Here is a 24,970-nt window from a genome sequence, read left to right as displayed (position 1 = left end):
CAGGACCAACCCAAGGTATGTAGGATGTAATAAGGAATAAAAATAAAGGACTAAAAATTAGGATCAGGGTGATGAAAGACTATTTTGGTTAGTACTCAACACATTAAGAACAAAAGTAGGATAGAAAACAGTAACCAAGGTTTAATGAGAAGGTACTTAAAAGATGAATGAAGAACACAAGATTTGAGAGGATGATCAGTGTACGAGATCAGCACAATTTACTACAGACACACAAGCAAAGTTTTAAGACAAAAATAACTGGCAAGAAAAGAATATGAAAAAGCAAAGTTAAAAAATAATTTAAGCGTAACTTGGGCATACTGAAATCTTCAAGGGAGAACTAGCAAACTTGGTGGAAAAAACTCATAGAGTAACAAGGTCAGAATGAAAACAGAGAGTATTAGTCAAAATACATTAAATTGAAAGATGCTGCAAGAAGTTAAGAGACAAAGGAAAATGAATGTTGTAAGATCAAGTCAGTGATTTGACACAAACTTAGAAATAAAAAAAATTAAAGGAGCATGGGAACTTGTGAGAAACAAAACCAGTGAAATAGTGTTATTACCAATAGCTGTATCAAGGCACGTGGTAAGACATTAAAAAGCAAAGTAAAAAGCATCTTCTTACTGCATCACCCAGGTGTTATGATGAGAGTAATATGTAAAAGCATATGAATCAGCATAAGGTAAACAGACTTTATTTAGTCTCCATAAAGCACAGTAGTGATTATGTAATCGCTGTTTTGCCACTGCTATGAGACAGCACAGGGAACATTCCTGGCCTGATTAGGCAGTGTCTGAAAATGCAACTGAAAAGCCACCATCATGCACATTTTTTTAAAAAATAAATTATACACACACACACACTTCTGAAACTTGGTTAAACAGCTAGCTACTTTCGAACATGTGACATGTAGAAATGAGATTCCTTGCAAGAGTACAATGAACTGAACGGGTGCAATCTGCAGGTCCACTTTTCTAATGACAACTGTGACAGATAATTGTCTATTTCCTAATGGGTATTTTTCTCCAGTCACAGTTCAAGAGCCTTTTTAAACCAGAATTAATCTTACAACTAGAACACATTTTCATTTTATGAGAAGAGGATGGTCATGAAAACAGTGTGGTTGCTTTTAGAGTATGCATGGACTTCTAAATATTACAAAGTTAGTGTCCTACCATTTATTTTTTTAGACTAAAATGAGGGAAAGTGATCAGCACACGTATTGCAACTGGCATGTAAATGGTAATAACATGAAGTGGCATAACAAAGAGCTGCTTAAATCATACCTGGGCTCCAACTAACTGGAGGAGTGCAAAGTTTACAGGAAGCACATCGATGTCTGTATTGATGACAGTCTGGTCGAAAGGACATGCCTTGCGATGAAGCTTGTTCAGGCAGGTCTTACAGACAGTGTGAGAGCAACCTAAGCTGATGGGTTTGTGCACATTCTCATCAAACTCGTTGTAGCAGATTGGGCAGGACAGAAATTCTGTCCACTGAGCTGCCTGCACAGGCATTGTGGAAGCTGGACACTTGTTTAGCAGGCTAGCAGACCATTATTTCACTGTACTATGTTTTGGCAGCTGTAAGTGAATAACACAGTATTTAAAACATGCTTTCTGGTAATTTAGAATGACTCTTAATTAAAAAAAAACCAAAACACTATTTCAATGTTTTACAGAATAAAACCAAATCCTTATGCTGAAGTACTCAAAAACCCAACTTTGTGTTAGTTCAATAATTGTACCAAAAAAGGCTCATGAACGGAATTCATGCAGACTACCGTAAGCTGAAGTTGAACCTATTCACAATAAATGGCATTAAAGTTCTTCTCACAGAATTAAATACACCTTTAGCGCAGGAAGAGGAAGACATTTATTGGCACAGGAAACAGGCGTGAATCACGGTAACCTTCCCTCACACTCTCCCATCTAACCTCAAGTCTTCAAAACCCTGAAAGCACTCCCTGGTTGTAGAATGGGCCTGGGGTGGGGAAAAGACACAGATATTTGTGGTTTTATTCTCTTTGGGGGTGGGTGAGTTAAAATGTTATTTCCATTTGAGGTAGAACAATGTCTTCCTTCTGCATATCTTAATCAGACACCAAACTAAAAAAAGCTTTGCTCTTTTTTTTAAAAGACACATTTTCTCTTTCTGTAAAAGACAAATCAATTAACAAAAGTTAAGAATCATAAGAAAACACTAAAAGAATGAGAGATGAGTTTTTAGTTATATGATTCTCTTGGGTTACTTCCCCCTTTTCTCCCAAGAACGCAGTGGAACACTGAAGGGCACAGGTTACTGTATTCAGTTTTGCTTTTCACAGCTGTACCTTACACAACAATGCAACTCCACTTCCTTGAACTCACAGCGAGAAAATCTCTAATGTGTTGAAAATTCAGGTATTTAAGACAAAATTTATGGAGGCAAGCAATAACTTCAGCTGTCTTGCTATTGAGTCTTTTCTCTTGAAGCATCTCACTGTGCAGGAGTACCATGTAAATCATAAACATATAAATGTAGTCCAAAGAAAACACTGAATTGTTCTGAAAGGAATTGTTCTGAAAGACATTCTATCTTCTAGAACTTACGTTCCTGAAAAAGATAACAGACCTAAGAAGTTCATCGAAGCCATTTACATTCAAGCTTTCATCATGAAGATTTAAAGTCACGCTTCATCTAAGAACCGAACAGCCCCACCCTTTGGTGCAATGATGTTGACTTTCTGTGCAACCTAGAGACCTGTTAGTTCACTTCAAGGCTATGAACAAGCTTCTCCTAGCTGCTTGTTAGAAATACAAACACACAAATGTTTTAATTACATGTTTAACATTTTTTCCCCCCTCTCCAATGACAGAAAAAAGGTAATTGTTTTGAGGAAGCTGAGATCTCCCCTTCGCATTTGAATTCAGTAACTCTTTACTGCAATTCCGTTGTTCACAGTGCTACAGTTTAATTAATGTTAAAGTATTGGACCATTGAAATAATTACTAGAACACCAAATAGACTATCTGTGGATGTATTTTATGTTAATTATGACCATCTGTTTAGAAATTGTATTTAGTTCTATGAACATTCAGTGCCCTTTAAGTAACAGGATACTCGTACAAAATGTCCTTATCTCAGTGAGCTTTTCAATATAATGCAGTGAATTTTACCCCAAACGAATTCCCATAGTAAGTGTAAAACACAACCACCTGAAAGCTGAACCTGTCCCTTCGAAACCAAACTGCTGAGGTAATACTTTCAACACCAGCCAGAATATTCACATGCATTGGATGAAACAGATTTTCATCCAACTTCAAGGAAAGCACAATCAAAGCTCTTGCAAGGATGAAAAAAAACAGCAGTCCTCTTTAATTTGCTATTACTACATGTGTCTTTTAACCAAGGAAATTCAAAAGCAAAACAAATAATAGCAAAACCAAACAATGAGCCAACATGCCTAGAAAGATTTTTTTAAAATTCCTCTCTAAAGAATCCCACCATTTCCTTCAGCACACCTCCTTCAGCTTCCCTGCCAAAACAGCAGTACGAGATGCACAGAATTGCAGCGTAGACCCTTGCAGTAAACACTTCAAAATTTTTGCCAACATTAACAGAAATGTCAAGATACTAACACCAACACTGCTGCTGACCTGGGAAAGATATTGGTGCTTTTTCACCTGTCTGTGTGACACAGGTAACAGCACAAATTAGACCACTCTGGGACGTGTGCTATTATTATGACTCACGTAGGGAAAAGTTTTAAGAAAAGGCTAGCACACACACAGCTCAATTGCTACTCTCACTAACGATCTCCTAATAAACAGTCTCTATTTCCACACTGCTCATTAATTATCTCCAACACAGGAATCTCTGCTCTGAAACAGTACCCACATTCAGTTTCCACAGATACTTCAGAGACTTGCAAGAAACAGCCACCTCTCTATTTAGCAGCTTTTAAAATATAGTTGGTTGTTTTCCTGACCAGCATAGAAACAAATACAACAGATTCTTAAAAGTGTGCACCACTGATTTTTAAAGATCTATTTCTGGGTATTTAATCATCATAAATGACAGATTCTACTAAGCATGTGTTGACCTTCAGATTTCTTGACAGGAAAAAATCTAATTAAATCAGCAAACAGCTGGGGAAAGCACTCAACTCCTAAAACTTCAAGCAGCCATACACAGAGAAGTCTCCATCCTCTATTAAGCATGCCAGCTAGCCTGCCATTCTTGCACTCCAGCGCGTTAAGAAAACAATCTCAAATCTCCTAATAATCATGTCAACTTCTACAAAAACTGTGAGCCAAACATTTAATATTCTTGCTCCTTGTCAGAAACAATGTATTTCAGGGATGTCCTCTTGAAGAACAAATTTCTCTAGTGCTCTAAACTGACCAAACACAAGGAGGAGAGCATAATAATGAAGGTAAACTAGAAATCATTTTGGTTTTGTTTTTAACAGGCAGTGAACTCAGTCAGAACAATTACCCTTGGTCTACTTGTTCATTCTGGCAGATACACTATCTACCTCTACACATGCACAGGGCATCTCTTCCCCGTCAAAGCTAAAGAACCCTGCAAAAAAAATCCCAAGGAAATGGCTGGTACAGAAACTGGCCAAACATACAAAGCAAACTGTTTGAAGAGACACAGCTATTTTCACTGAAAAGATCTTTACATAGTATAGTTAAAATAAATTTTATATTATTACTATTAGAAGCAATACTTCAGGTGACAAACTGAACACCACACAAGCCTAAGTTCAGAAATTACATAATAAACAGCAACTATTACAGCTGAATAATTTGTTTCTAATACAGTAACATCTCCCCACTGCAGTAATGGTTGCAATGGAGTAGGAGTAGAGTAACAAGGATAAATGACTGATTTTCCCATGATAATTTTAGAGCAGAGTATTTGATGAAATTGGGAAGTGGGGTGGAAGGGGAGAAGGGTGAAGCACCAAAACCTTCCTCAAACAGCTGCACCATTCACACATTCTGGAAGTTGTAAGATTTAGATGTTCTTATTTTACATTGACTTTTAGCTTCCTAATCCCAACTGATCCAAGCCATTGTACTTAGCTGACAACCTTTGGACATGATGTATCATTTAATACTCACTTTCTAAAGAAACCAAGCTTAGGTGATCCTGCTGTTCTATTAGTCTGTTCCTCTCCCACATGAACCTCAGGTCCCCTGGACCACTTTTGAGCAGATGTGGTAGGAGATGCATCATGTCTGAAATGCACGTCGATTCCATGAAAACTGGTATGTGGAAAAACTTCCAAATGCACATGCTTCTCAGGAAAGGCTTCAGCACCAGGCTCAGCAGTTATCTGCCTGTCTACTTTTCTGATCTATCAGCATAAACGCACCTGCCAACCAGAACCCAGCCAAAAAACATCACATTTTGTTCAGATACAAAAAAGGGCTATTTGGAAGGCAGAGATGTGACACATCTGCAGGAATTCCAACAAACCTTTAAAGACAGAGGGCTTGATTTATGAAGACAATGTCAAACCTTTGGCACTTGGCCTCTTGAGTTCAGTATCAGTACTCATTAAGCAAGGCAAGGAGAGGTTTCAGAACCCTGTGGCAGGATACTGAGCCAGCATGTTGAGCTGAATGTTCCGTGGACTAGCTAATTAGAAATTCTGATGACATTGCTTTATCTTAAAAATCTACCTTTATCCAGGGCTTAGAGGCCTAACACCAGAAGGAGATCTCCACACAAGTTAATTACATCAGGAGTTCAACAACTTTACACAAACACAGGGATTTCTTTAGTTAATGGTCTGCCTTTACATCTTAATTCACTGACTAGATTTCTCACCTACACCAAGAGATACAAATTCAATTACTTTTAAATACTTTTAACCTATGTTTTCATCTTACAAAAAAAGCATCCAAACACATACATTTAGAGACAGGGCAATTTCAGTCCCTCCCCCTTGAAGCTGTTCCTCACACAAAAAAGGACTGAATAGTCAAAGACAACTGCATCCTCACCTTCAGCTGCCCAAGCAGACAACTTGGATTTTGCTTCAGTTTTAAAGATCACTTTGGTGTTTTTACTGTTCAGATATTGGATAAAAGCTAGGTATGGTTCTTTGAACAAGGAGCAAAAAAATTCAGTGCCTCCTCTCCAGCTGCATGCCCCAGTTCCTAGGCAGCATGGTGAGCATGGGTCTCAACCTAAGAAAACTTTCTTCTCTTCAAAGGGAAACAGGTTCAACATGAGGCAGGGAGCGATCCCCTTCAAAGCTGCACACTGTCCAGAGTCAGGGCATTTACCAAAATGTGAGATAAGCAAGTTTCATCCCTTTTCAAAGGAAGAGTTGAAGGCTTGAACTCAGTTCCTTCCCAGCCTAGGCAAATGCCTAGGGGGAAAAAAAAAAAAAAAAAAAGGCAGCAGTACCACGAGCAGCCATGTTTCTGAACAGAAGTGGTGGTCTTGCAGCTCCATGTTAGGCCTGCCCTGCTCAGGTCTACTTGATCAGGTCCCCTGTGGGACACCGGCTGAGGAATGTCTAATGAGCAGAGTTTGTACGAGAACATGACATTGACTAATTCTGTCAGTGCTGAACAAAGGCAAGTCTTCTCTACAGACGAAGAAAATCTTGAAAAACTTGTGAAATTATATGGCAATTTCACAAATTAAGGTAGTTCAATTACAATCTCACTCTGGATTTAAGCCTTAATTTTAGAATTCAATTGATTTTTAATCACTAAATTGAGGAGTCATTGATCCTCACTTGCTCTTAATGTTGACTGCAGAGATCATGGTATTTTCCTTTTTTTGAGTTATCTCCATTACAATTCTCCATTTATGTAGATTAATTGTTTGTTTGCACTACAAGGAGGTAGTTTTTTCAAGTCTTCCTTCGTAAATTCTATAGTTCTGAAAGAATCCTGACTGGGTCAAAAACTTAAGTGTCCATGCAATCAAATTATCAGTATTAAATTATTCTCTGAAAGGGCTAGAATATTTTTTTCATTTCTCTTCGACTGCCATCATCTACAGACCTAAAGAACTAGCTTCATTAAAGGCTTAGAAAAGGGCCATCCCCATAACAGCTTTGCATCATTCAGCTATGACGGCTTGAAATTAAAATAAATCCTCTTTACAGAGCAGACTTGCTTATTTCTGTATTCCATAATACCTGTCACATGTAAATCTCTTTATATCACATGCAAATTCTATATATAAAGCAGACCATTAAAGATAGTATTCCAATGCAATTTTTTTCACTGAACATTAATGCTACTGGGAGTATCTACAGCCCAATTCAAATTCCAGAGAAGTTATCATCAAGAGAAATCTTGGTGACATACTAGAATCATAGTATTTCTCAAGTTAGATGGGACCTGCAAGGATTATCGAGTCCAGCTCCCTGCTCCTTCGACTACCTAAATCTAAACCTTATGTATGACTAGGAGCATTGCCCAGACGCTTCTGAACTCTGCCAGCATGCTGCCGTGACCGCTTCCCTGGGGAGCCTGGCCGGGGACTGACCACCTTATCAGTGAAGAACCTTTCCTACATCCAGTCACGCTTCCCCTGACACAGCTTCATTCCATTTCCTCGTGTCCTAAATATATATGAATACATATGTCTATCCAGACTATGTCTTGCCAACACACCTACAGGATGCTTTACTTGCTATCTTCTTAACGGAATTAAAACCCTAGATCCCCTCTGCCTCCTTAAAACACTGAAGAGTAATTACCTATTAACAGTGGTACAATTAACTAATACAAAATAAAGTTCAGGGTTGCTCTGTGACTGCCAAAGTTCAGAGGTAAATCACCCTTCAAACCAGCACTACTCAGTGTATCCTCAACAGTTCACACCTGCTCTTTCCTGTTCAAGTGTTGCTAGCAGAAATCCTGTTACTACATTTTAAAAGTTTCCTATATACTTATGTAATGGCACTGTGGTGGTTGGTTTTTTTTTGTGTGTGTTTCGTAGGTGTCACTGAAAGGAGAGTTTGTCCTTGCCACAAGCCTGATACAAATTCAGCTCCTGTAACAGTATTGACTTTTCAGGACTAACTGAAGGGCAAAAAAATGAAAAAATTTCTTTGCCACCAAAACCAGCTGAACTTACGCTGAATGCAAAGAAAGGCATCTATTTCTAAGCAGATCTATTTTGACATAATTACTTCAAGAACATATACACTGAAGAATTCCTTACTCCTCACTAATATTTTCAGAGAATATGGAGTCTTGTGTATGGCTTAGCTCCCCATGCTTTTTAAAAAAAAATCCATGACCTCCACACTTAAAGTATACATTTTACAGAAGAGAAATTCGATATTCTAATATTTTCCAAATAATTTCAATGAAATACTAATTCCATTCTGAGACATAGGCGAGAAACAGAGGGTTCCATAGGAGTTGGAAAGTCTTTTTGAAGTTCATAGAGAATAGCTCGATGTGCCCACAGATAGAGATTTTTTTTCCCCTTTCATTAAGATTGTCCAGTCAGTAAGGAGAGACTACTTCTATTTATCCCATTAAGAGGCATACAAAATCTTACCAAACAAAATGGGATGCACACCTAACAAAACAAATGCTGCTGATTACTACCCTTTGGATCCTGAAAAAATTCTATCTATTGTAAATCAACAAAGCCTTAAACAAGAGATCAACACTCAAGACTAGGACTTAACTTTGAGGTATCTCAAGTACCGACACTAAACTTGTTGGAATTTATTATTTTGGAGATAAATGGCCATGACCTCAAAAAAGACAGGCATGTGAGTTAGTAAGAAATCTTTTCTTGTGGAAAGCTCTGCTTACATTGCAGAAACAAGAAAAAGTTCATTAAAGAGACATGCAGGTTTTGGGAAACTGACTAATTACAAAAATTAAAAATTCAGTGTTTCATGGAACAATACTTATACTAGCAACACAAGCTTCAATTTCTGGAATGTCTACAGATGTTTAACACAGACCAAAGGGCAAGTAACAGTATTTTGGTTCAGAAGATTTACAATTGTACTTGTTGGTTCTCCTTTCAAGTAAGATCTTTTCTGCCACAACTACAAGTTTACACCCTTGTAATCTGAAGAGCTGTTTTTCATTTTCGTTTCAACACTGTGATATAGCGACAATAGGCATGAAAGTACGATCACAAGAGCGGGCACAGGAATTATAATTAAACCCAAACAAAATCTTAAGTTTGCACTTACAGGGAAGGAGACCAACATCAGAAATTTCCCTGGTTGTCAGCCCAAACTTTGTGATTATTTTCTCATTAAAGGCACATGCCATTCACAGTGAACCCTGCCTGTAACCGAATACTCATCGCTCCCCAATCACCCGGCTGCCCTTTCCTACGCTTTGTGCTGACTTCTACACTTAACTTCAAATCCCCAGTGCACCTCAGCATCAGCAGAACCAAGACACGCTTTTCCTGCTCAGTTGTTTTGGGTTTTTTTTTTTTTTTTTTGTTTAAGACACTTTAAACGTGACACGACGGCTGCAGTGCTAAGGCCTATTTTCCACCGTGACTCTTCGCCACCGTCACTCAAGCCCAGCTCCGCAGGAGGGGGCACACTGCGGGCACCCCCGCACTGCAGGACCCCGCACAGCGGGCCGCTCGGCGCCCCGGCTCCCGACAGGGCTGCGGGCAGGTAACCGGCGTCCTCACCTCCTCCCGTTCGCCGGTGCCAGCGCAGAGAGCGCGGAGCTGCCTCGCCGGGCCTCGCCCCCCTCCGCCAGGCCGCTGTCAGCAGCCACCGGCCGCGCACCTGTGCCCGGCCATGGCTCTCGCCGTCATTTCGGAGCGGCCACCAAATGGCTGCCCCGCGGCCCCGGCCGGCCCAGTGGCCTAGTGGCGGCGGGGGAACCCCGGCGGCCCCCTCCCCCGCGCCGCGGCGGCGGCCGGTGCCCGGCGGGGCGGGGGCGCTGACAGGCCGCGCTCGGCGGGCGAGGCCCGGCCCCGCTCCCCGCCCGGATTCCGCAGCGCCGGGACCCCGCGGGGCGCCGGGAGGCGGGGGAAGCGGGGGGGGGGGGGGGGCGGGGGGCCGGGCGGGGCCCCGCCGGGTCACCGCGTCCCCCTGCGGCGGCCGCCCCCGCCCAACCCCGCTCCTACCTGCGAGGCGCGGGCGGCGGGGCCGGGAGCAGGCGACGACCCCGGCCTCTCACACGCCATGGGGCGGGCAGCGCGGCGCGGCCCGGCAGAGGCAGCGGCGGGGGCCTCGGCGGCGCCTCCTCATCGCGCTGACAGCCGGGAGCGCCGCCCCGCCCCCTCTCGCGAGAGCCGCCTGCCGCCGCGCGAGAGCCCAACGCCCGCGCCGCGCCCGCCGCCGCCCCGCACGTGACCCCGCGCTGGTGAGCGGGGAGGGGCGGCGCGGGGCATTGTGGGAGCTACCATTGAGACGGCGGCACAGAGTCGCCGTCGCACCTGCCCCGCCGGCATAAGGAAACCATCGAGACAGCGTGGCAGAGCGGAGGCCGCCGCCGTCAGCGCCCCCCCCGCGGCGCCCCGGGCCTGGATTGCGACTCAACGGCTCCTCGACGCACAGCGCCCGCCCCGTACCGCTAGTATCCATTGCTTATTTTCCTTTGCAAATTTTAAAGCACTGAGAACCATAAGAGGACATACCTCTTCCCGCCGCCCCCCCCCCACGGCCTCCCGGGGCGGCGCGGGGGAAGGGGCCCGGCCAGGCCACCCCGGAGCCCCCGGTTTCTGCTGCCCCGCACCCGCCCCGGGGACAGGCCCGGAGGCACCCACCGCCTCTCTCCGCTCACTCGCAACGATGAAACCTGTTTTCTTAACACGTTGCTGAAGGGCTGGCACTTGCATGCTGTTATTTTGTTCACAAAATCTTGTTTACTCACCACAGCAAGCCAAAATACTAAGGTATGCACACCATTATTTAACTGTGATTAGAGGAAAGCATATGTATTCCCAAAACAATGTCTTGTTTGCATTTAGTTTATTGTGTTCTGACAGGATGAGCGGTTACATGTATGGACGGGGAGAAGAAACACCTTTAATGTGAACATATGCACAAAACCAGTTTTTGTTCACAAATCTTACCAAGACACTCTAGCCACTGAACGGAACATGCTGTTGGCCCATCACACGACACAACTCCCTCTCATGTTTACATGCAATACAACAGCAGACCAAAATAACTCTCAGTCCTGCTCCCACTGAAGATGCACTTCAGAAGATCAGCCTTTGTTTCCCCTTTGACGCACAGGGAAATACCCATGCACCTATAAAACCCAGTCAAACAAACAAAAAACTAGGCATGATCTTTTGAAGTGTTATTAATGATGATCATACACCTGTCAAAAATGCATATTAACTGAACAAATTTAAGCACAGTTGAACCAAATCTGTCCCATAAATGCACAATACATTTATTTACTGAACTACAATAATAGCAGCCCAATGTAGAAAGAAGGAGGCGAGGGAAGTAAACTTTTTCCTTGTTTTATGACATATAAACATATAGGACATATGCCCTTATGTTTAAGGGCAAGTGCAGGTATTAGCATGCTTCTGAAAACCAGACTCTTAATTTTTATGCAATTGGGAACCAAAAATTAATGGTAGCCTGTGAGAACCAAGTAAACAAAACTAATCACAAGGTCAAAAAGGCTATAAATAGCAACAGACTAATGGATGCAAACAGAACACGGTGCTATAAAATGCTATTTTTTTGCAAAATGTCAGGCAGTCACACTGTAAATGACTCCCAAACCTTTTAACAGGAACTGTCATGACAATTACTATAGCTGAAAATCACCAAAATAAATCAAATTCTTAACTTTTAATATGAAATAGTAGCAGAGATTGTAAAAGGTTGGGCCTTATGCTTAAAGTACTGTATTAAAAAGGTGATTTTAATTCACAGTTACAGTAGCTACTTACTCAGGGGGTGTAATTTCTGTCATTATTTGTAGGGACCATTCTGTATGCAGACTTGGCACGCACACCTTTCCAGTGATCCAGCAGAATGGAGTTCTTCACAAGTCAACTGTCTACGTAAAATCAGACATTTTTGTGAAGTTCTTGAGGAATATGACACTAGTGGCCAGCTCAGCTTCAGAACACGTGCCAACCTACTTAATCGGTTTTTGAGGAAAACATATGCTGCCTACCACAAGGCCTAGCACGAACGAGGACCTGCTAATACTGCTTGCAATCCAACGAATATGTACTTTTAAGTGTTAAAAACATCAGATGGAGAGCTTAAAAAAACCTTCATGAAACAAGTTTTTACATAGTCTTCAACTGAAATTTCCAAGAGATGAAGACTAATAACGCTGGCACAGCTGACCATGCCTAATCATAGATAACAGGAAACTGCATGGTATATATTGTACACACCTAACCCCTTGTGTAACTGATATATAAAACCCCAAACAACAGCTGGTGCGCTCACAAAGACAGGGAAGGAAACTAACAGAAACCTGGTAACTGCCATTAAAAACTACTGTCTTAAAACCAGCCAGGTTATGAAGCACACGGGCCAGACTTCTGGACTGAGAGCAAGAACTTGGTAACAGCACTTCTGAAACTTGAAGGAAAGCATACCCTTGTAATACAGACAGGATGAAGAACTACAGCTTTTTGCTAACTGGAGGGAATCTAATGTAAGTACCATTATCTCATATTAACAACTGAATTGACTCTTTATTCATATCACATTAAGTGGAAGAAACACATACCAGTCAAAGACAGGTACAGAATAAAGATTCTGTGTTACAGGGCTTCCGATGCTTGTGATGAACCTGAAATGACCTTTGACAAAGTACAAACACGCCTATCCAAACACACATTGTTACTGTTTTACTGTATCACAGAATTAGAGCATGAGAGGACCTCTATGTCTAAGCCATTTCTAAAAAGATACAAAGGATTGCTTTTCAAAATTAAAATAGAAACTGCTATTATGTAGCAGCACACAGCTTAATTTTTCACATTAGTGTATGTATCTAAACTCTGTAAAAAATGAACACAAATGTTACAGCTCAACAAACAGGACTAACTTTACTGGAATTAAGTCAAATTCTGGTGCAAAACACTGGTATGGCAGAAAAAAATCAGAAGAAAGAAGTTCAGAAAAATTCAGAACTCATTCATAAAACTGAAAGCAAGTCTTTCTAATGAGACTATCCAGTTAAAAAACAAACTGCAAGGCAATACTGTTTTTTTCTTTCTTTTTTACGAATTGCCTATTTGAAAGAGGCAGTTTGAAAGCTTCCTTGATTATTTGTGTGCTCTTTCTTAAATATCACGGATTTGAGTATGAAAACATGCCTCCTTTCTGCTGAAAGATCTAGCAAAGTTTGGGCAAGTAAGGAGGTAAGTTTCACCATAAATGATACATGAACTGGGTGGGAATGACTGACTTGCTGAATACAAACATGCCTTTTCCTTAGCCATTACAGATCACGAACATCACAGCTCAGGCTTCAGCTTATTGTAGTATCAGTAATAGTTTTAAGAACCAGCAGTGCCTTCCCTTGAAACAGGGGAGTATAAAACATAACTGGGGGGTTGGGGGTGGGATGTGAAATCAGAATGTGTCCAGAATAATAGAAGAGAAGCATGAAATTATTTCCTTAATTTGCAGTTTACTCTGAACTACTAAACACCTTTTTCACACTTACAGCAATAGCAACCTTAACACAGCAGGAAAGTTTGCTGCTTGCAAGGCCTGTCTTTGATCACCAGTCAGGTATTTGTGCTTCTCTCCATTCTCCGGGGATCTGTATGTATAATTTCATCTAGAATTTCACTAGGCAGGAGCTTTTTGTGGAGCCTGGCTCCGCAACCACCCATCTATTAATCATAGTCTATTTTAACTTTTGTAATAGTGTTCAGGTTTGGTTTGTCACTGCTACTCCTTCCATGAACAGAAGTTAAATGCTTTTTAAGAGCAGACTTGTGTTTAAAGTCCATGTCACAACAATGACACTTGTAGGGCCTGTCACCACTGTGTATATTCAGGTGATCCTGAAGCGTACTCTTGGCAGTGAAGGTCTTCAGGCACACCATGCACTGGAAGGGGCGGATACCCATGTGCCCCCGGATGTGTCTGTTGAGATTCTTCTTTTGCGTAAATGTTTTGCCACACTGCAAACATAAGAAGAGTTTGTGCATTTTTAGATGTCTAAGGTAGTTCTCAAGATGCAGAAATCCCCTCGGACACTTTGGGCACTGGTGCCGCCACGAGCTGCCAGAATCATCCAAGCTCTGGAAGCCATTCATCAGACTAGAAGTTCCTTCTGGATTGTCACTGACAAAAGCCTGAAAGTGATTTCCTGACATTTCTGTATTCCTGCTTTCAACCGTAGAATTTATCAAGGAATGCTGGGTTTCTGGAAAATATAAATTTGTTTTAGAGGAGGTGCAAGGCTGAGGAAAATGATCATTTTCTACATTCGCGACACTCATGGAATCCATTCTGAAGATACAGATTTCATCGTCCTTATATCCAATTTCAACTGTTGATATTTCTGGGGTTTTCGTGTCCTTTCTTTCTGAGACCAAGCTCTGCACTGCAGGCTGCGAGACATCCCCCTTCTCCTGCTTCACAGGGTATTCTACATTCACTGGGCTGTCTTCAGAGATCTCAATTATTTCACAATCTTTATCTAAAACCTCATCCCCATTTCCCAGTTCTGCATCTGAGGAATGACACCTCTCTGCAGCCTGGTTACCGTTCTCCATTGAAGCATCGATTTCCAAGTATTTTGACAAAGCTTCCGTGCACTTCTCCACAATGTGAACCATCTGGAGGTAACTCGCGGCGGTGAGGTATTTCAGCAGCTCCTTCTTTTTGACTTCCAGCGCGCCTGTGTAACAAGACAGCAGCAGCTTCCTGCCCACCTCGGCGCTCTGCAGGATGGTGATCCGCACCTGCCTCGACTGATTGAGCAGAAACTGATCCCTCATGAAGGTGGAGCAGGCGGCGAAGATCACCTTGTGCCCCTGGAACTCCGTGTCGTTGATGTAAATGGAGACGTCGCAGAAGAGGTTCTGCTGCCGCAGGAGGTTCATCTTCTGCAGCACGGCATCCCCTTGCTGCTCGAACTGGAAGTGCAGCACCTCCGAGTCCGCAGCCATGGCGCCGCTCCTGTGAGAGGCACCGGCGCCGCCGGGGACAGTCACGCCGGGCGCAGGCCGCCCCCGCCGGCAGGGCCCAGCCGCGGCCCCGCTCCCCCCTTCCCACCCCGGGGCGGTTGGCAGGCCCCGCGGAGCCTCTCGCCGCCCCAGCCCGGCCGCCCCCCACCCCACTCACCGGCCGCGGCCCGGCCGGTCCCTGCAGCCGGTGCGTGCTCCGCCGCCGGTGCCGCAGCGCCCCGGAAGCGGTTCCCCCACCCGCCCCTTCCTGCAGCGCCGCCGGAAGCGGCTCCACAGGGCCCCGCCCCGCCGGAAGAGCCCGCCACCGCCCCCCCCCCCTCCCCCGCGCCCCCAGGGCGCCGGTGCCGCGGCGGGAAATGAGAAGCGGCGGGAGACAGAGTTAGCAGCACGTTTATTAGAAGACTTGGCACTGCTACAGCGGCTGCCGCCGGGGGACACCGCGCCGCGCCGGCAGGGGCGCGCCTCGCCCGACGTCCGGTAGAGGTAGCAACGTACGGGCCCGGGGCGCCCCCGTAAGGCCCCTCGGGGAGCGGCTGCCCGGGGGCTCCTCCGCCCCGCCGCCCGAGCAGGCGCCGTCAGCGAGGCCAGGCCGAGGGCCGGGGCACGAGGGGCGCTGCCCGCAGCCGCTGCCCCGCCTGCTTTGGTAACTACGCGTAGTGTAAGACCTTCGCCCATCACTGAAGAGGTAGCTAATGCTGGGCCGTGGTTACAGTCCCGGAGGAAAAACGTCCGTTCCGCCTTCAGCCCTCGCCCCGCGGGAGGGCCAGCTGCCTGCCCCCTGAACCAAGATTTAACGTGACTTTAGAATCCTCTCCACAGCCTCAGTTGGCAGCACATTTGGATTCTCCCTCCTCGCCTTTACTCCTCCCGACGACTCCAGAACCAAAATCAGCCCCACACAATTCAGTTATTTCAACAAAAAATTCAGCGGCAGCTATCTAAGTTTTGCCAAAAAGCTAGGGGAGAAAAAAGACTGACACTTCAATTTTATCAGTTACTAACTTGCAAAACAGGTCTTCTAAAAGAAAAATAAATTAAGGAAAGACTCATCCCTGATCTAGACAGGAGGCTGTGCAGCTGCACCGTATGCTGCCAGGAACACACGCTACACAAGCAACCACCACTCAGAAAAGTGGTGAGCCTAAACCTCTGGTAAACCTAAAGAGTTCTAAGATTTTCTTCTTCTATATAAAATAAATAAATAAAATGCAAACATAAAAAAAATCCTAATATATTCAAGGAGTTATTAAAATATTTTTGTAATAGACTTCAGTTATTTTTAGAATATGCAGGAAGTTGTACAGCACATAAAGTTGTGAGACTATCCACTTACCAGCAAATAGTATTCTACACATTAACACACAGATTATGATAACTGCCATAGTCCTCATCTGAATATGCAGCATCAGTAGCAACAACCAATGGATCTAGTCTTTCACTAATCGGGACATTGCAATGAAGACAACATTTTACATACATGGACAATTAAATTCATCTTATTCTATAATCAAGCTGCCTCTGTATATTCCATTTATAATAATTCTCACTCCATTTTAATCTATAATTCAGAGAAGAAGCATTAGCCAGATTTTTCTAATACCTCTTCTATACTTTTCACTTGTCTGTTCCATATAGGGGCAAATCTTGGATGAACTCTACCACCGACGCGCACCGAATGCACCGACAATGCACCGTGCCATCAGTGCATTGCCCTCTTAGATCTCCAGTGCTTCTGGAGTCACACAGCTGTCTCCTGCATAAATCTTTTGGTCTGCACCCTTTTGCCAGGCCAAAAGCACATACATTAGTAAGAAGTCACTTTTCATCCAACAGATGCGTCCATTTTCATTGAAGAAGCAGTCTTCTGCACTCCTGCTTTTTCCTACTTATTTCTGCCATGGTCTCACCAAATGACCACAAGCAGGCTTTTAACTGAACGGCCTGCAGTCTCAGCCTTCTCAGACGTTGACATCACCACAGCACAGGGTGGATTGAAAACCTATATATCTTGACCAAATCACTTTTTTTGTTTCTTAGGAAACCCCTTGTCTCTTCATATCAGCTTCAGGTCACCCACAGCTACTTCAACAAACTGTATTCTCCTTACAGTAACATTACAGCTTCATTAATTCCACAAGAAAAAAAAATAACTTCCCAGACAGACAAAGCTTTCAATACTGTCCATTCTACTGCCACTTTTTCTAGCACTTGTACAGTTTTATTCCTTTCTCTGGCAGAAAACCATTTTCTTTAGCATGTCCATATTCATATCTGGTCAGATTATTCACTAGTCCCTCACAGCACATTGACCTGGCTCTGCAAGCTCTTATTCTCCATGTCTATCTTCATTTTGATATTAGCACTACAACTTATTTCCATATAGTGAATAATAAATTACCAAAATGTTTGAATGATATGGAAGATTCTGCCTGAAGACAGAATGCAAGTGTCAGATGCAACTGTCACGGTCATTTTTAGCTCAAAACTATTCTGAAAGCAGGTGGCTTTAAGAAGAAAAAGTTTTTCTTGCCATGCAAACCTATCTTCTGCCCCATGAACCTGAACAGTAACTTTAAAAAGTTCCAAATAGTTAGATCTTAGGCCTAAATATATTTGCTACAACTTGAAAGGTATAATGCCCTGACTCCATTTCCATTGCTTACATCACAGCTGTCCATGTAATAGTTCATGTAACAGTCAAGTACAGTAGTTTAAGAACTCAATTGCAAAAAACGATTCACAGAATCACCTTCCTTTTCTACTTGAAAGTACGTGGATTTCTGAAAGCGTTCTGCAACATTAATGCTTTTTATCGTCCATCAGTGTAATGTCTGTGTAAGGAAATCCTGGCTTCTACACACACATATCTGAAGATCAAAACCAACTTTTGCTAATTACATACAAAACATTTTTTGCTCTAACACACCTTTGGTCATACCTGTTTAGCATTTTTAACCATACAATAGCAGCCGTTCACCCCCACCCCCTCACTCAAACACACAAACAGTACTACTTTTAGGTAGGAAGCATAATCTCAGCCTCATGGCAAACCTTGTGGAAAAGAGCTGCACTGGAAGAAACACTTATTCCAAATACAAACAGCAGTTCTCTACCGAGGATCAGCCATTTGATTATTAGTCTATGCTACACTTCAATGTAATAAGAGTGCTGTTCTACTGGGAATGGTGTTCCTCAGATAAATTAGTTTCTTTCAGCCTGATTGGGATGCGGATAATTCCACGGCACTTTTGAGAAGCGATATGGTGTAATCTCAGAATCCCAATTAACACGTCATTCCCGCTACATTTGATGTTTAAGGCGGTATACAAGAGGTATTGCTGAGTACAGTCAATAGCTGATATATTAACCTACAGAAATTGTGCTACCTATACCTCATCCTAGGCTCTGTAAAACACTAACGGTCATGAACTATGCAGGTCACTTAAAAAAAATAATATTCTCTGAACATCCAAGAAATCAAAAACCTTTGTTGTTAATGTTCTCATGGCAGGTATTTTTGATCCTTTTTTTTAAGTTAACTGACATGTGGCCCTTATTAGATATCAAGAAGGAGAGGTAAAAAAGAACTAAATGGCAGGAGGTTGGGGGAAGAAAAAAAAAGCAAAATAAAACCCAAAAGCAAGCATGGAGCTGTTACACATTGCAGCTTTTGAAACAGATTCTATTCACAGTGTCAAAAAAGCAGTGTTTCTCCACTCCAGCTTTGCTCTTGAACCAAAAACTGTTGTGGCTTATGTGATACCAAATTTATGGAAGATGGATGGTTATTTTTAGTTTTGAAATGTTTAGCTTGTCTTGGTATGTACACTGGTAAGTGGCCTTTAAAAATTCTAAGTATGACAGCACAAGAAATAGGTCATACTTGCACTCCAGGCACCGGCCTCTCACATTCCAGAGCTGCAGTTTATTTTCGTTTTGAACAGTTCTATGCAACGATCAGCTAACCTTGCCAAATCATTTAGGGTTTTGTCTTTTCATAATGCATGTCGAGGTTAAAAACCCTGAGAGCTTTTATGATAGCATTGATTGGCAGCAGAAGTTTCTTGAAAGAGTTTAGAAGGGCAAAAAAGCAATGCAAAAATACTTCATTTCAACTGTAGGGGTCTAGGGGTAAGATCAGAGAAAGATAATTTTAAGAGGTAAGTTTAAATTTAACTATATGGAGTGCTTTCGGTTATCCAGTGCTTTAAAAAAAAAAAAATTAAAAAAATTGGGTTATCTCACAGACTTGTCCTCTTTGCTCTTTCCTCCATCTGCCCAGACACAGAGAGGCCTCTAACTGTACAGCAGATGGTTTACTTGCAGCCCACAGCAACAGTCTTTCAAAAGGTCTTAGTCTTGAGTCTCCTAATCAGAGAGAAATGAAACAATTAACCCCATAATCCACAGTAGAGACACAGACAGAAACCTGAAGGAAGATCGCTATTCACAGAAAATATCAAGTAAGACTAAGAATGATGGCTGAAGACCTGCCAGGTTTTGCAATCCAACCCGCCAGCCATCCATCTGTAGCCTTGCAGGGCATACCACTAGTTTAGGTAAGAGCCCAAACCAACTGTTTGCTCCTCTCAGTCACGATCCCTATAAAGGGCTGGTTTTAATTGCTTAGTTGACGCAGGTACTATCATTTCTTAAACCCAGCACAGCCTGAGGCAGCTTCCCTGCATCCAGTACCTGGCTTGCATCAGCTTGCTGACAGACCTTACTGTCTGTAGCAGCACTGCACGTGAATGAATCGAAGTCCACGGTTATGTCTTGAACGTTTCTTTCATTAGCATTGTCAAAGCTATTTTTACCATGTAGCTGTTTAAGATGTTTCCTCAGAACAGGTTTATGCGCAAAAACCATGTCACAGTAGTTACATTTATGGGGCTTGTCCCCACTGTGCAGGTTGAGATGGTCCTGTAAGGAACATTTCTGAGAGAACGTTTTCCCACAGATCTTACATTGGAACGGTTTGATGCCTGCATGCACTCTCATGTGCCGGTGAAGATTACCTTTCTGAGTGAATGTCTTGCCACAGAGTAGACACATGAATAGTTTATGCATCTTTAAGTGATTAGCATAGTTTTCCAGATGCCGAAATACTCTTGTGCACTTTGGACACTGATGGTGCCACTGGAGGCCTTTGTCTATACCTCGGTTGTTAGGCCCAAACATATCTTTAGAGGCCAGAATGATGTTATCACTGCCAGCATATGAAAGGGCATAGTTGTGGAGGTGATTTTGCTCTATTTCACTTGTCCTGTTTTCAACAGTGGAGTTGATAAGAAAGTGTTGAGGCTCTGAGGAATGCAGTGCAGTTTGTTCCGAAGAAATAAACTGGTTCTGATCCTTCTTATTCCTAACTTCTGTTACCTCCCCAATGGACTCCACCTTGATGATCTGAATATCGCTATCCTCCATGTCCATACTGTCTTCTGAAGGCTGAATACAAGGTGAATCTTGCTGCAGAGAGTCATCGTCTCCTTGATGTTCCTTCAGCTCAGAGGAGTCACTTTGCTGTTCACACTCCTTGCTCTCCAATGGCTGCTTCGGTTTTATAAACTTCCAGAGGGCCTGCGTACATCGCTCAACAATGTGGCTCATCTGCAGAAAGCTTGCGGCAGTCAAGTAGTTTACCAGTTCCATTTCGGGAAACTCCAGAATGCCACTGTAACAGGAGAGAAGCAGCTGCCTTCCCACCTCTGAACTCTGCAGTATAGAGATTTTTACATCTCTGGAGTCATTTAGTAAGAACTGATCTCTTAAAAAGGGAGAGCCAGCAGCAAACACAATTTTATGCCCATGAACTTCAACGTCATCTATATGAACCACGACATCACAAAATTTGTTTTCTTCCCTCAATTTGTTCATTTTCTGTAACATCGAATCCCCATAATTGTCAAACTTGAAGTGAAGAATATCTGATCTTTCTGACATTTTGGCACACCTAAGGAAAAGCAGCAAGAAAAAAAAAAACCAGGTGAGAACTTTTTTGTTTTCTAAAATGCAAGTTAGAAGGGTCTAAAGTAGTAATATAAAGTGTGTTTAATCAGATGTTTTATTCTAGATACATACTAAAGTCCATTACAAGCTAAAAGTAAACAAAAAAAAATATCAAATTTACATCTTGCCTTACAGTATCTTTTACCTTTTTTTTAATTTAATGCAGCTTGAATATAAAATAGAGGTGATGTGAAGCAGTATCCTAAAGAGTTAAGATGTTTTCCAAACTACTTGTCTGGAATTTAAAGGGAAACCATAATAGTATTTTTAGCAGTGTTTGTTCTCATTAAGCTTTGCTTCTACATTAAAACTCCTCAGAGATTTTGTCTTTACGAGCTAAGGAACGTTCCTTTAGCTTCTGGTTCTTGATTTCCTTTAATGCCTAAATAGGTTTCATAACAAATTAATTCAAAGTGAGACAGAACCCGGCACTGGCCAGACATACAAACATCCCTCTTTACCTTCTGTATCTATCCATACAGTGCTCCTAAGACTTACACTGCAAGAAAAATGGCTACGGTTACCCTAGGACACCCCACAATTTGCAGGAATATTGATGTACAACATGTCTCATCAGCAGTAACCGCAATTTTGACATGGCAGATTTTAGCAAGAAGGCCTGTGCGAGCTTTGCAATATCTGCAGCACTGGGTTTAACGCACCGTGTTAGATTGTCCTTTTAAGTTTGGGTTGTTTTTTTTTTTTTGCAGGGGTTGGTTTGCTGTGTGCTGTTCTGTTTTGTTTTTTAAGATGATCACAGAAAAATCTTCTGTATGGCCCCTCATTATATAAATCATGCCTTCATGGCTCCCCATTCTGAATAACCAGGGAATGTAGGGTGTCTTGTTTCTTGTCTTCTTCTTTGGAAGATCACTCCTCTAGGAAGTTTCTTCTTGTTTGATAGTACATGGAATGAAGAACAGTGCATCTTCCATAAAGCAAGTATCAACCTTCTGTCTTTCAACAGTTCTTTCAAGAATTTGTAAGACTACACTGATTGTTGATGAAACACTGCTCACGCAACCCTGCCAGAGAACTGGGATTGCAGGAAGTGAAGAAATCACAGAAGACTAAATGATGCAAGATTTGGCAAGATAAAATAACAAAACAAAGCAAAACTTACACCTCACAACTACTACAAACACCACATAAAGCTTGAAAGGAAGCTTTGAAGTTTATAGATAAAAGCAGATAATGCTCTCTTGGGCATGAAATACCAGCTCAGTGTACATAATGGGAATGGAGTCACGCCCAGTGAAAACGAGTGAATACACAAGGGTTCAAAAAAGAACATTTTTAGAAGTACCTGTTAATAAACAGGGTTCTTTAATTTGATGATCAGTTATCATTTGGATCAAGTATATCTTCCAGTGTATGGCATGAAAAAATTGCTGAAGGATTTCAGAAGCCTTCAGAAACGAGGGGCCATGGAAAGTTCTGAAACAGGGGTAGCATCGTTCCGCAGTACAACCAGTTCTGCTGAATCTACAGAAAATAGATCTGCCAGTTGCAGTCATCCTGTCTTCAGCACTGCCTGACTCATACACATTCCTAGGGCAAAAAGTTTAACTTTATGAGGCAGTAGCCTTTGGCAGACATGAACAGCAGCAACAGATCTCCATGAAGTATCTTCAGCGAATTTCAGGCATTACCAAACAGTTTCTTTGTTTTCTCTTAGAGGTGACAAAGGAAGCCTACTGGTAAGCCTGTGTTCTCTGCCTTGGGCTACTACAACACAAATGCAGTTACAGGGCCCTCGCCAAGGTGCCATGACCCTGCGCCGTTAAGCTGGCACAGCTATTCCAGCCACTCAGCCCTCCCGGGCGGTTTGCAAGAGCCACATCGTAAGAAGCCAAAGAGAGAAGAGACTTGCCTTGGCACTTGTTCAGCTTCCACTACTACTGATCCCCAAGGGAAAAAAAAAAAAGGTAAAGAAGAAAAAGCCCTCAAATGACCCCCAAGCCCTCTTTCTGGGGAGGGGGGCAGACGCAGCCTCCCCCCGGCTGGCCGCACCCCACAGGCCGGGAGCCCCCCGCTAGAAGCAGGTGCTGTCGCCGCCGTTACTGCCCGCGGCCGGCCACCGGCTCCCGGCCCCGTGCTTCCCAATAGCCGGGAAAGTGATGCTCCAGGAGAGCTCCCTGCTTCCAAATAGCCAAGAAAGCGATGCTCCAGGAGAGCTCCGTACTCCCGATAACCGGGAAGGCGATGCTCCCTCCAGGAGAGTTCGGCCGAGTGCCCGCGCCGCTGTTACAAACGGCGCCCGAACGCGAAGTTCTCTGCAAAGGCGGCGGCAGGCCGCCTGCTCCCGCTCCCGCCGCCCCGCGCCCGGCCCCGCCGCAGGGAAGGGAAGGGGCAGGTACCTGTAGCGCCGGGCCGCGTCCCCCCGCTGGCACCCGCGGCCGCTCTTGCCGCAGCGCACGCCGCGGCCTCCGGCTACGGACCTAGAGAGGGGAGGAGAGCCGCCGTGAGCCGCCGCCCGGGCCTGGGGTCGCGCCGCCCCCGCGCCGGGCCTGGCCCGGCCGCCAGCCGCGCCCCCCGGGCGGCCCCGCGCCCCGCCGCGCCCCCGGCCGGGCCGGGCCGCCCGCCGAACCCGGCCCGCGGCAGAGGCGGCGGCGGCGGGGGCAGCGGGAGTCGCGGCCCGTTCCGGACCCCGCTCCGGGGCCGCCGCCCCCGCCCCGCCGGCCCGCCGGGACCTACAGCCGCCGCCGCAGCCCAGGACGGCGACTCGGAACCGCATTGTTCGGCCGCCGGAAGCGCCCGCGCGCCCTCCGCCCCGCACCCGGAAGCGCCTGGCGGGGCGCCCGCCCCCTCCGCCGGTCACGTGGTGGGCGGCAGCGGCGGCCCAGGCCCGGCACCGGGAGGCGGCGGCGGCGGCGGCCGGGGTAGGTGGGGCTCGCGTTGCCGGCCGGGTCTCGTCCGCCCCATTCCCCCCCCGCCCTCTGGGACGCCCCTCTCCCGCCGCCACCCGGCGGCCCCGGCCCGCTCCCGCGGCGCCTGCGAGCCGCTGTGCGGGCACTGCCCCGCCGCCGCTCCGGGGCTCTGCCACCGCTCCCCGTCCCTGGTCGGCGAGGGGCGTGCGGCAGCTGCGCCCCCTCACCGGCGCGCCCCTCCCTCGCCGTCCCGGGCCGCGTCTGCCCCTGCCGCGCTGCCCTCCCGCCCCTCCAGGGGCCGCGGCCTCGGCGCGGGGCCGTCCGGCGGTGGGAGCGGTGGGAGCAGGGCCGGGCGCCGCCGGGTCCCGGGGCGGGCGGAGGGCGCCGGGCTGGGCCCGGCCTCGGCAGCCCCGGGGGTTGGGGGCGCCGGCCTGGCCCCTCCAGCCGAGGACACACTGGTGCCCCAGGGCCGCCGCGGCGGGGCCGTGCTGTGTCGGGCCGCGGGGGGCGGCGCTGAGGTACCGGCCGGGCGCCCGGTCCCCGCTCCGCGGCCGGGCCGTGCGGCTTGGCGCCTGTTGCTTCCATATGGATCCGGCGGTGTGGCGTTTCCCTGCGCCCAGACCCCTTTCCTGGCTTCACGTGCCGTAACGGGTGTTTCTCTCGGTAGTTTTGTACCTTCCCGGTGGCCGGGACGTGTATCCCACCGGGACCGCCCCCAGAGGAGCAGGGTTGGGGCTGGTTGTATCCGGGTGAAAACTGAGTGTAAACAGGCTGTGCTAAGTTGCTTTAAAAACACAGATCAGCAAGAATTAAGTGAAGGTCGGAGCGGTGGAAGTAGAGTTGGTGGGTTTCGTCGGTGTAGTTTTGCATGTTCTGGGCATCCTGGGGGAGAGAGGAGGAGGAAAAACACTCGGGAGAGGTTTGGAGAGAGGCAGCAGGTCATGGCTGCTAAAGACAAGTCAGAGACCCATATTGCG

At 45.1% G+C, this 24,970-nt stretch overlaps 5 protein-coding genes across 16 annotated transcripts in view; 1 reads left to right on the top strand and 4 right to left on the bottom strand.

Annotated features, from left to right (window-relative positions):
* RC3H2 (ring finger and CCCH-type domains 2) overlaps positions 1-10,262 on the bottom strand; it is a 31,221-nt gene extending 20,959 nt beyond the window's left edge. For 6 of the 8 annotated variants that reach the window (XM_055720284.1, XM_055720289.1, XM_055720286.1 and 3 more), the window contains exons 1-2: positions 10,099-10,262; positions 1,290-1,586 (exon numbers count right to left, since the gene is read on the bottom strand). In XM_055720284.1, coding sequence (XP_055576259.1) covers positions 1,290-1,520 — 231 coding nt within the window. In that variant the 5' untranslated portion in view covers positions 1,521-1,586; positions 10,099-10,262. The other 2 variants (XM_055720285.1, XM_027809328.2) reach the window with 2 other exon arrangements.
* The window catches only part of PDCL (phosducin like), a 52,919-nt gene extending 29,487 nt beyond the window's left edge, over positions 1-23,432 (bottom strand). The window contains exon 1 of the mRNA XM_055720327.1: positions 23,425-23,432. The gene's annotated coding sequence lies outside the window, so the exon portion shown is untranslated. The remainder of the gene's footprint in view (positions 1-23,424) is intronic.
* ZBTB6 (zinc finger and BTB domain containing 6) lies at positions 10,929-15,343 on the bottom strand. Of its 2 annotated transcripts, none has more exons than XR_008733833.1 (2): positions 11,893-15,195; positions 10,929-11,231 (listed from the first exon to the last, which is right to left on the bottom strand). XR_008733833.1 is itself a non-coding variant. In XM_055720322.1 (2 exons), the coding sequence occupies exon 2, from the start codon at positions 15,094-15,096 to the stop codon at positions 13,813-13,815; it is 1,284 nt and encodes a 427-aa protein (XP_055576297.1). In that variant the 5' UTR covers positions 15,097-15,106; positions 15,272-15,343; the 3' UTR covers positions 10,929-13,812. The 2 variants fall into 2 exon arrangements, 1 of the variants encoding a protein (XP_055576297.1); XM_055720322.1 differs by adding an exon at positions 15,272-15,343 and having other exon boundaries at positions 10,929-15,106.
* Positions 15,489-23,907, bottom strand: ZBTB26 (zinc finger and BTB domain containing 26). Of its 3 annotated transcripts, none has more exons than XM_055720320.1 (4): positions 23,821-23,907; positions 23,484-23,564; positions 21,786-22,015; positions 15,489-21,067 (listed from the first exon to the last, which is right to left on the bottom strand). In XM_055720320.1, exon 4 carries the CDS (start codon positions 21,055-21,057, stop codon positions 19,741-19,743), a length of 1,317 nt encoding a protein of 438 aa, XP_055576295.1. In that variant the 5' UTR covers positions 21,058-21,067; positions 21,786-22,015; positions 23,484-23,564; positions 23,821-23,907; the 3' UTR covers positions 15,489-19,740. The 3 variants fall into 3 exon arrangements, with proteins under 3 accessions (XP_055576295.1, XP_055576296.1, XP_055576293.1); XM_055720321.1 differs by lacking the exon at positions 21,786-22,015 and having other exon boundaries at positions 15,489-19,482; positions 20,133-21,067; XM_055720318.1 differs by lacking the exon at positions 21,786-22,015 and having other exon boundaries at positions 23,821-23,906.
* Positions 23,908-23,912: 5 nt separating this feature from the next.
* Positions 23,913-24,970, top strand: part of RABGAP1 (RAB GTPase activating protein 1) — a 74,251-nt gene continuing 73,193 nt past the window's right edge. The window contains exon 1 of one of the 2 annotated variants that reach the window (XM_055720293.1): positions 23,913-24,005. The gene's annotated coding sequence lies outside the window, so the exon portion shown is untranslated. The remainder of the gene's footprint in view (positions 24,006-24,970) is intronic. The other variant, XM_055720294.1, reaches the window with a different exon arrangement.

The sequence above is a fragment of the Falco cherrug genome, chromosome 9 (genome assembly GCF_023634085.1).
Source record: "Falco cherrug isolate bFalChe1 chromosome 9, bFalChe1.pri, whole genome shotgun sequence".
Taxonomy (NCBI): Eukaryota; Metazoa; Chordata; class Aves; order Falconiformes; family Falconidae; genus Falco; species Falco cherrug.
The sequence above is the reverse complement of the archived record's forward strand: the minus strand, read 5'-3'. Positions and strand labels throughout refer to the sequence as shown.

What these genes read in the sequence shown, in the direction of transcription:
- ZBTB6 (XM_055720322.1), bottom strand. Translation starts at nt 15,096, where the DNA reads ATGGCTGCGGACTCGGAGGTGCTGCACTTCCAGTTCGAGCAGCAAGGG.
- ZBTB26 (XM_055720320.1), bottom strand. Translation starts at nt 21,057, where the DNA reads ATGTCAGAAAGATCAGATATTCTTCACTTCAAGTTTGACAATTATGGG.